The sequence below is a fragment of the Simochromis diagramma genome, unplaced genomic scaffold (genome assembly GCF_900408965.1).
Source record: "Simochromis diagramma unplaced genomic scaffold, fSimDia1.1 OVJJ01000387.1, whole genome shotgun sequence".
Taxonomy (NCBI): domain Eukaryota; kingdom Metazoa; phylum Chordata; class Actinopteri; order Cichliformes; family Cichlidae; genus Simochromis; species Simochromis diagramma.
Window position 1 is genome coordinate 2134451 of NW_024387152.1, and position 10392 is coordinate 2144842.

Here is a 10392-nt window from a genome sequence, read left to right on the forward strand (position 1 = left end):
TGTGAGCACTTTCTCAATCACGAGAAGCACTTTCCATGCAGGAATCCCTTTTAACATCAGATTCAGCGATTGTCTGCCTCTAATTTGGTAGTTTGGTTTTTTTAAGTCTTCTGATTTAACATGAAAATGTTCACAGGATGACTATAAAGAGGCGGTTGAATTACATCTCAGTCATGCAAATGCACAGCTTTTCTTTCCTCATAGGGTATCATCAAGTCCCATTCAGGGGGGAGAAAATGACCTTTTAATTGAAAGTAGTTAGCTCTTGTAAATATTAAGATACTCCCTGTACTCACACTATCAGTTTGGCATGATAACTGTCCCCATTGGCTTATTGATGTGGCGAGTATGTTGTGTAGATGCAGTCAGACACACACGTTGATTTGTTTTCCTTGTTGATGGCGGAAAGTAATTTTGAGGGGATATGCATCGGAATGCACTTTCATAATGAAACGGAGGGGCTCTTGTCCAAAGAGGCTAAAGATATTTAATGAAACTATGACCAAATCTGGACCACAAAACACACATTTCCTTTCTATGAAATGTTTATTTCAGCTTATTATATTATTTCATCTAGGGTGTTTGCACCATTACAGTTTGCTGTAATGAACATAATGGAAACTCCTTCAGAGACTTTGATGCAATGGTGTAGTGGCACAGTGCTGTACAGCGCATAGTACCTCACAGCATATAGCTTGCCTCCTAGCCCAAACACTGTGCTCCATGTCAGTGCATGCTGTGGCCTGGGGCCGAGCTAATGAGGAGGTCTGATGGGGAGATTGAGCTATCATCTCCACGCAGCTGCCTGAGGCGGCTGCAGGCCACACAACAAGGTTATCTGTCCATCTCTTGCCCTTGCGCCCCCTCTGGACACTGGCCAGCATGGTCCCTTGCCTGTCATGCATCAGCAGCCTCTCCAGGACAACCATGTCTTGGCGGCCGCTGTCATGGTGGGATGGGATGCAGGCATGGAGTCATGGGAAGAAGGAGCTATTCCTACAGAAAAAGCCTTTGTATAGGAGAAAATGAGCAGATTAGCGTTTAGGCTGAGGAGGAAAATGGAAATGTCTTTTTAAGGCTCTGATCCTCTTTCTGTTGAAACAGCCTTTTACAGTAACGTTTGGGGGGTTGGGGGGGATCCTTTCATGGCCTATAATCAGTCATGTAGCTGTAGTCACAGGGGGCACTAGGCAGGGGCAAGAGGGTCTGTAGTGGCAGTGGCTGACACACTGCTTCCACAGAGGAAGGAGAAAAGCCCTGTAAATCCCTCTGGTCTATAGCCCTGAGCCCTCCTCAGCTTCACCAGCCTATCAAAAGACCACGATCGCAGGGCTTTCACACACCACGCAGACACCACTTCCCTTTCTCTGCTGTCTCCGACACACCCTGTCTCCTTCCCAACATCTTTCTCTTTGTCCCGTGTCTGTCCGTCTTCCTCCCTGTCCGGTGGCTTAAGTAGATTCATCTCTGTTCCCTACTCGTTATGGTTCCTATGCAGTCTCTTTTGCTTGCGGAGATGACTTTTTTGTAAATATTTTTTTGCAACAGCTTTTATACAGTAATGGTTTGAGTGAAATAACCTGTCAGTTATGCCAGCACATTTGGGTAAACAAGGAGGTGAATAGATGCGATGTGCTGCTTCACTCGAAGAATTCAGCCTGCAGAAATAATCCACACAAGCTTGGAGGGCTGCTAAAATAGTTTTTAAATCTGTGGATTAGTTGTTTGATTATTATTATTTTATTTAGGATATTCATAGGGCTAAAGTGTCCATAGCAGGAATAACAAAATCTAAACTTCAACCATTTTCCAAACTACTAGTTTGACCATGATTTTCTTCTGTCTGCAGGCAAATCCTGTGCTTGGTCTGTGTTTAGCTTGAAATGGATAAATGTACTTTTCCCAACAAATTAGTGAAACTGAAGCAAAGTGTGTATTCATTTTAACGCTCATTGGAACTTTTGGAAGAGAAGTGCTGTTTTTTTCCAAATATGTTTTGCTATTTAATGAGTTTACCGTTGCTGAACCCTTTTGTAGTCATGTCTGTGTGCTTGATACTCAAACATGAATTTTGGGTCATTTGCACACGATCCTTGTCAGTATCTTGATTGTACCATGCAGAGAAAGACAGAGGTATTAGATACACAAAACCTACAATACAGTTCAGTTGTGGCATTGTATTTGTTGTACTGTTTCATTACAATTGGGTAAAAACTAGCACACACGTCTGCTCCCAGTGGATTTCTCCTCAGTAGGGTTTGCCATAGTCATGTGCTCATTTTGTATGCCGCTGCAAAGTGTGTGACTCCAGAGTGGGGAGAGTCCATCAGTGGGCAGGCCTGCCTGTCACCCTGCGTGACATATTAATTCGAGCTGACAGCAGACTGTATGGGAGTCAGTCAGGGGCTGCTATGGAACCCAGAGAGCAGGAAGAAACGCGGGCTTTTATGAGCAGAACAAAAGATCGACAGGGGATCTAAATTTAAGGTAATTGCATAACTACTGGATGGGGGATGGTTGGATCTGAAGCCTGAGGTGTAGGAGGGAAGCGCACATTAGGAAAGACCGTCATTCACTGGTGTCCATCAGTAAAACCTTAGTGGAACCCACGACATACAAGGGATAGCTGTGCTTATTTTTGAAGGTGATGCATTATCTAAAGTGTGCACTGTGCTCTTGGCAAAGACTGCACACTGCAATAGAAATGCCGTGACAGTTAAACGAGTTTGGCATTGCAACTCAGTTTGTTTTACGATGGATCTCAGATAATTTTTTTCACATGTGATACGTCGAGAATGAAGTAAGTCACGGAGAACAGTTAACAATAAAGATCCCGGAGGCCGCTGTGAGGTTATGCTTATATCACTGTTAAATGATCCTGATGTTTAGTGCAGCGATGTAATGATCCTCATTCTGCTCGCTAATAGGTGTGGGAGTTGTAATTTTCCCTTCTTTTTCTGTCTCAGTAAAGAGTCTCTGCAATCTCAGAGTGAGGTGGCTTAATAATGCTAAAGAGTAAAAATGTCAGTAAAATTAATAAAATGTAAATGACAGCTGCAGAACTGGTCTCATAGAATTAAGTGAGGTATTTCTTTCTGTACGTTGACAGCAAAGATGGGTTTTTTTGGCGGGGGTTGGTTATGTGGGATAACAAAAGCATGAGGGACTTAATCCAGACAAATAAATTGTCGGTTAATATTCTTTTTTTTTTTTTTTTAAAAGAAAAAAGTCGGGCTTGACCTCAACAACAAGCAAACAGAACAATCAACAGTCCCTTGCTCTGAGCTGTGTTGTGATTGAAACTGATGGAAAGTTGGCAACCATAAGACACAGTGATGTGCATAACCGTGAAAATAGCTGCTGTGGAGAGCAGTAAATAAATGATGCTGTGAGAATGTGAATAAAGTGGAATATAAACTGCAGGATGAAATGCAAGGTAAGGCCGGAGATACGGTAAAGTTGTTTTGTTATGTGCGAACCTCCTGGCAGTCAATGAATAAATTAACTAAGACCTGGGGCTCAACGTAGAAGTTTCTCTGTGTTCCTGTTTTTTTTTCACAATCGCTGCCGGGAAGCTTTTCATGAAACTCCTCGCCTTCTTATATGTGAACGCTTGAAATGATGAATCAGGTGAGGACATTGTTACGACAAGTTACGTTACTCCGACTCAGCGCGTCAGCGGCATTCTCGCTGCTGGAAACACTTCAGAGACGTATTGCATGTGTGAAAATTGAGCACGGGCAAAGGAAATACCCAACCACTACAGACTTTAACACTGGTTATTGTAAGAGTAATAAACCATAAAGAAGAAATGAGCCCAACTTTTTACATACTAACAACATGGATTTAGTGATCTTATAACACAGAAACGGCACTTCTGACTTGTTTACACCTTTGCATCAGTGACACCACATAAGTCTGTAAAAGCTGGGTGCAAATGAAAGTTCATCTTGTTTGACATCATTTCAGTTCTGGGCTCGAGCAGTGAAGACGTCTCCTGTGTTTGGTTTTCTCCTGTCATGGAGCACTTATTTTTAAACTGTTACAAATTGCATTTCATTCTCATCGTTATTATTGTCATAGGATTTGTTTGAAAATTGTATTATTTTTAAAGACAATGCAGAGGCAAAACCATCTGTGAGAACCAGTCGGCGTAATCGGCTTCGAAAGGTCACTAACAATTAGTCATGCCTGGGAAACCAGATTTGAGATTAGAAACCATTCAAACTGAACAGTAGATAGAATTAGTCACTGAAAGCACCGTGTAGGCCGTGTAATACTTTGAAGTACTTCAAACCGGAATGGGATCGATCCAAATACCCCTTTTGTTCATATAATTTATATTTTGTCATTGTACAGTTTAAGTACAATAGATTATTTGATACAAGAAAAAGAAGTTCAGCTGTTACAAACTGGCAAAAGCAAACAGCTAAGAAACGCCACCTGCTGTTGTCTTACTTCAAGGATTCAGCAGCTGCAGAAAACCTATCCAGATAATGTTAAAGCAGCCCACTGATGAGATGTTTTACCTGGTTTACCTGGTCTAAGCAAAAAATGCTCACCAAAAGCTGCAGAGCTGTATTAAAACGTCTTATTTCCCCTTCAGCTTTGCAAAGTAATAGAAAAAGGCTGCTTCCAGTAAAATACACTGCCAACAATTTCCCAAACTGGAGCAGCCGGTACAGGGTTCATGTCTATTGTCCCCCACAAGTTATTTAATCCTCCATATTGTCTTTTCTATTTAGCTTTCTGCTGCTGGTCGTTATTCAGCTCCTGCCAATGTATTACTGTGTTGTGAAACACAAACAATTCAGTCTTTTTGATTGTTGGCAGTTCTTAGTGTGTTTTCCAAAAAGTTCTGCTGCTTGCTGCCCTGTCAGCAGAAGTAGAGATGTGTGTAGAAGAAGAGCCTGTTGTGGGTGTGATGGAAAGCAGAGATCAATCTTTTTAGTCTCTCGGTGGCCGTAGAGCACAGAAATCCGATTCCTGGTTTACTTTGATTAGCGAGTGTGTGAGTTTACCTGTCTGCTCAGTCGTCAGCAGATCACATTTCAAGAAAAAAGCTCCCTCGACACACAGTTGCAAAGATGCATGTTTCTGCTGTTGGTATAATTCAGATGTCTTGCACTCCGACTCGTCTTTTATACTCCCCCAAGAACTGACGACAAATGCTAAATTCTTGGCAGGGTTTCTTTTCCAGTGTACATGGCAGATTATTCCTGGTACTGTCGTTTATGTAAAAATCCCCACATTGGCAGTGTGTTGCATGTAAATCAGGCTGGCTTAGAGGCCAAGGCTGTAGGAGGGCTGCTAATATGCTAGCATCCCCCATACGGGAGAGCTACTCTCCTCCCTAAGCCAGATGTATGAGAAGCTAATTCTAAGTTTGAATGTGGCACATTTTCCACGCAGGCTGCTGATGTGGGATCGTTATGGAAGCTCGTGTCACTTTAAGGCACTTGTTTTAACAGAGTTAAATGTGATGTGCAGTGTGTGGTTACTAATCTCTCTTGGATGGATCAGGGAGCCTCAGAAGGAATGCTAGTGGTTTTCATCAGGGAATGCCGACATGCAGGCAAATATTCTTTCTCCCACATGTATGTTATGGCTTGTCTTGGGCATTAAGAGACGTGTAACATTCTTTTAAGACTCAAACGATATGCATTATACAAAGATATAACACAGCAAGTTTTTAAAAACTATGTTTTCATTCCCCTGCATTTGCTTTGCTGGGTTTACAATCAGGAAAGCTGCAACTAGTGTCAGATAAACTGCAGTTTGGCTGCATCAGCTGGTTAATATTCAGAAAACTGAGAATTTGTGTATGCGAACATCTGAAGCAGGTTTGCTGCTCGGGCTATGTGCATATTCAGATAGCGTCCTCTGAAAACGTATCCCAGCACAACATGTATTCTGCAGAACTCTGCAGATCGTTTCCTGTGAAGGAGGTGAACTTTATTTGTTCTGCTTCAAGTGTTTTTCTAAAATGGGTCAGCAGATGTTAGAAAGAAAGAAAGAGGGAGAGGTGGAGGAGGAGGAAGAAGAAGAAGAAAAACAGCCAAGGCAAACTGTTTACTCTGCAGTGTGGGCCGAGAGGAAAGCTAGAGAGAGAAGAAGAGTGGGAGAGATCGAGGGAAGAGACGCTGCCTCTACTGTATGTTTTGGTCTTTTTTTTTTAACTCAGCATTTTCTAGGCCAGAGGACATTATGGCCCCTGTCCTCTGCACTCCTTAAGATTCAGTATTTATCAGTGTTTTCTTTTAAAAATTTCCTTCAGTGTCTGCCAAGTGATCTTATGCTGCAAACTCTCTTTTAATATGTGGGCGCATTAAAGGTAACCGCATGTTTGCATGTGCTGTGTATCACTTGTGCTGTAACACATGCAGGAAGCCTTTAGTGTCAAATTTGCACCTAAGAAAAACAAAACACACACTGTGCACCAATCGTGCAACTTGTTGCCTACAGCAGCAAATCTAAAAGCAAAACGAAGTCATTATGGCCTGTAAATACAGGCACCAAATTAACTTTAGGCCCTTTTTATAAAGCTAAATGTTTAGTTCTCTGATAATAGAAGTGACCTAAACCAACTGGAACTCAGAGTCAACCATAGTAAGTAATGTGAGCCATTTAGAGTAAAAGATAAAGCATTTTTATCTGCAAATGTTTATTAATGTTAGCCTTATCTCTTTAATTTTAGCCCTTCTATGTAGCCAGCGACTGCTGCACCCCTTTTCTGAATTCTGCCTCTCTGGCACACTGGTGATACTATTTTAAAACTCTATTATTAGTATATAAAGCCCAGAATAGTTTTAATATATGTTGTTGTTTTATGATGGCTCTATTGTGCAGTGGTTTACACATTTGCCTGACAAGCAAAAATATTGCTGGTTGTGTCCCAACAGGAGACACAAATTGGATTGGAACTGAAAACCGGTGTTGGAACTTATCAATTCCTTTATCAGTGTCCGCAGGTGCTGGCAATGCACACTGATTGCAAATCAACAGTATTGCTACATGCACGTCTAGTGTTATCAGAAAAAGGGGGTCACAGCAGAGAGGATGAAGCGATCCAAAGCATTGCTTCATGCAGAAACGTGATAACGACTTATTTGTAATGTCTTTAACATCATTATTGAGGTGGGAACGCCAGAAACATGCTGAAACATCTCCTGCAACACAGGATTCACTTGCTCAAGTGTCATGCATTTGATGCGATATGGATGAGCACCACAAGTGCTACCAGCCGAGCAGCTCGTCTGTACAGATGCTTAACATGATTTTAGTTGACTTCAAATAAAGCTTTCAATAAATGACATTCTTTCATTTCTTCATCTAGCATTAAGTGATAGTCTGTTTGGGATTAAATGATAAATAAATAAATGATAAAGTAGTTGTACTGCATTGGAAGTCTGCAGGCATACTTGTTTTCTCATATGAAACTGGGTCAAGGATCAATAAGGGAATTGGATCGATTAGCAAATTCAATAATGGAATTGGTATCAATAAAACCTCATCAATCCCCATCCCTAGACACAATTCCCTTTGGGGAATCTTTCACCTGTGATGATCTTAAAGGTCGCGGATTTAACTATAAGGGTTTTGTCCATATAATACTAGGAAATAATAAGCCAGCACCTCACCAGAGTAGTATGCAAAACTAATGGACAACAGAGGAAAATCTCTGTACAGTTTCTCTTTGCACATGACAGCCTCCTCAATAAATGTTATAAAATTAAGCAACATTAGAAGAGTTCTTTAATGAGTCATAAAGAAATTGAATTCTTTTGATGCCAGGAATTCACTTTTAAGTATGTAAAATGCGTTTAATAGTTTTATGAAGCCTCATTAAGCTCAGTTGTGAATTTACGATGTATTTTTGTTTTTGTTGTTGTTGGGTTTTTTGGGGGTTTTTTTTGGGGGGGGGGGGGGGGGGGTTGGATGCATGCATTATTCTGCTTCATCTTTGAGTTTTACTGCCTTAAAATATTGCCTTATACATCTGCTTTTACTTAAAAAATCTTTTGCATGTTTTCCAGGCACACACAACAAAGTGAACCAGTGTCCTGTCAATAAATATCCATGCCTGGATGTGGAAGTGTGTCTCCATGCAAGCAGATTTTGTAATGGAGTCGCTGATTGCACTGACGGCTGGGATGAGGGGCCTCACTGCAGAGGTAGGAAACAAACTGACACACACACACACACACACACACACACACACACACACACACACACACACACACACACACACACACACACACACACACACACACACACACACACCCCTTCTCCTCTGTCATACTGACACTTTTGCCCCTTGTTGTGGGTCAAAATTAACCAGACAGCTTCTGTTATAAAGAAAATGTTCTTGTCTTTCCATCCCAAACCATCATTTTTATCGAGTCATCCCCTCTGTTGGGCCATTTAATGAGTTGGCCTGTTCTAGCTTGTGCAATTACTATGGAATTTCTCTTTCAAGGGAAAAGAAAAGTCATTAATTTATCAATCAGCTCTGCTATGAGGCTGTTTCCCCCAATCCTAGCAGGAATAATAAGCATTCAGACCAGATGCAGCTGAGAAAAATCCCATCACATCCTCCCCTATTAATTAGAGACAACAGAAGAATGAGTGATGGAACATATTGAGTCCATAGTGTATTTCTTTGTTGCAGCTGACAAAAGAGCAAACACTGGCTGCCTTTTGAGAGCTGACTCAGTATTCTGCAAGGTAGTGCTCAGATATCTGTCTGAAGTTTGGCTTTGTCACATCTGCCAAGAAGGATAGAATCAGAATACTTTATTGATCCCTGGGGGAAATTATTTTTTTGTTACAGTGCTCCATTATAAACAACAGGGTTTGTTTGTTTTGTTGTTTGTGTGTCAGCCGAATTATTTGGAGACTAAGAAACTTGGTAGTGAATCAGAGCGATAATAAAGGATCTGGATCAAGGGTGTGGATCGCAGCAGTTTATATTCACTATTCGGTTATACAGGCAGCCTGTCAACAGACATGCCAATTCAATTCAGTTTTATTGATATAGCGCCAAATCACAAGGTGCTTTATATTGTAAGGTAAAGACCCTGCAATAATACAGGCAGACAAACTTTAACCACTCCTCTTTAAACTACCTATACACCATTTGCAATGACATTGCAGTAGAAAAGCTCCTGAAGGGGCCCCACAGGGGGTGTGCAAGGCACAGCAGCTGTTTGGAGAGAGTGGGGCAGAGTTCTAATATGCATTATTATGAGCTGATATTTGATGTAAACTCTTAGTTCAAGTACTCTCTTTGCAGAAGTGCATGCACGGTGTTTTTCAGAGTATTGGCCTTGACAGAGCTCTGACTCAACGCTGGGACATGTGCGTTCGTAATTTTGTGCCTCTCCTTTTCCATTGTGCTGCTCTTTTCCTGGAATATGAAATTACTAAATCTAAATCAGATATTTACCATCAACAGTAAAGTTTCAGAGTATCAGAGACCTGGATCAAGGGTGAGTCTGCTGAGCTCTCAAACATTGGCTAATCTTTTGCCATTTAAAAAAACATATTAACCAAAGCGTCTGATGTCTGTTCCACTATCAGCAACACAGAGATCTGATCTCTTTATCATTTATTGGCTTTATCTTTGTATCAGTTTACAGCTTTAGGCATTTGATGCAAGGTTCTATCTCTATTTTCAGTTTGCTTCCTTCCATGTGCTCAAAGAGTAATCGTGAACCGCGCTGTATCAATATTAATCCTCCACACTGAGTTGAGTCATTACAAAAAAAAGTTTGTGTGATTAGTTGAGACCAGAAGAAAACGAGATGTGTTGAACCACAGTGTGGGTGAAAGTGTTAGTAACCCACACAGCGGTCATCACTGCTACACAAGCCTTTTATGCAACGCGGTGATGATGTCATCCCGTTACAACATGCACTGCCTGTCCCTGAGGACACAGGTCCAGCTGTTTTCAGTAAGGCAGCGCTCTACGCACACAAGTACTTAAACACACCGGCATGTGTGTGTGCCTGTAATGCATACATGCATGCCCTCACATGTGCACACAAATATACACTCACAAAGTCACATTCTTACTCATGCAACCAAACACATGAGCTATGTGTCCAGAACTTTTGGCATTTGCCATTTGTGAGACCGCCTCATTTCAGGGAAAAGGCTTTCACAAGCTTCGTAGTGTTTGCTCGTACAAACTGCCAGGTTGTGCAAGTATACCTGGCCACTGATATTTGAAAGCACACTTTGTCATTCAGCGTTTCTGAGTAATTCTGTCAAAGTTGTTGACAAGCGGTTAGAAAGGGGAATGCTGCACGGTATTTCAAGCTTTCTAAAATAGGTTTTCTGTTTTTTCACAGTGTGCGGAAAGCCTTGGGGTTAAGTAGCTCGCTTTAT

The 10392-nt window shown here is 41.4% G+C and overlaps 1 protein-coding gene across 1 annotated transcript in view; it reads left to right on the top strand.

Moving 5' to 3' along the window:
* LOC120743726 (low-density lipoprotein receptor-related protein 1-like) overlaps positions 1 to 10392 on the top strand; it is a 78767-nt gene that overhangs the window by 15211 nt on the left and 53164 nt on the right. Inside the window, 1 exon segment of the mRNA XM_040047520.1 lies at positions 8037 to 8174. Within this exon segment, the coding sequence (XP_039903454.1) occupies positions 8037 to 8174 (138 nt within the window).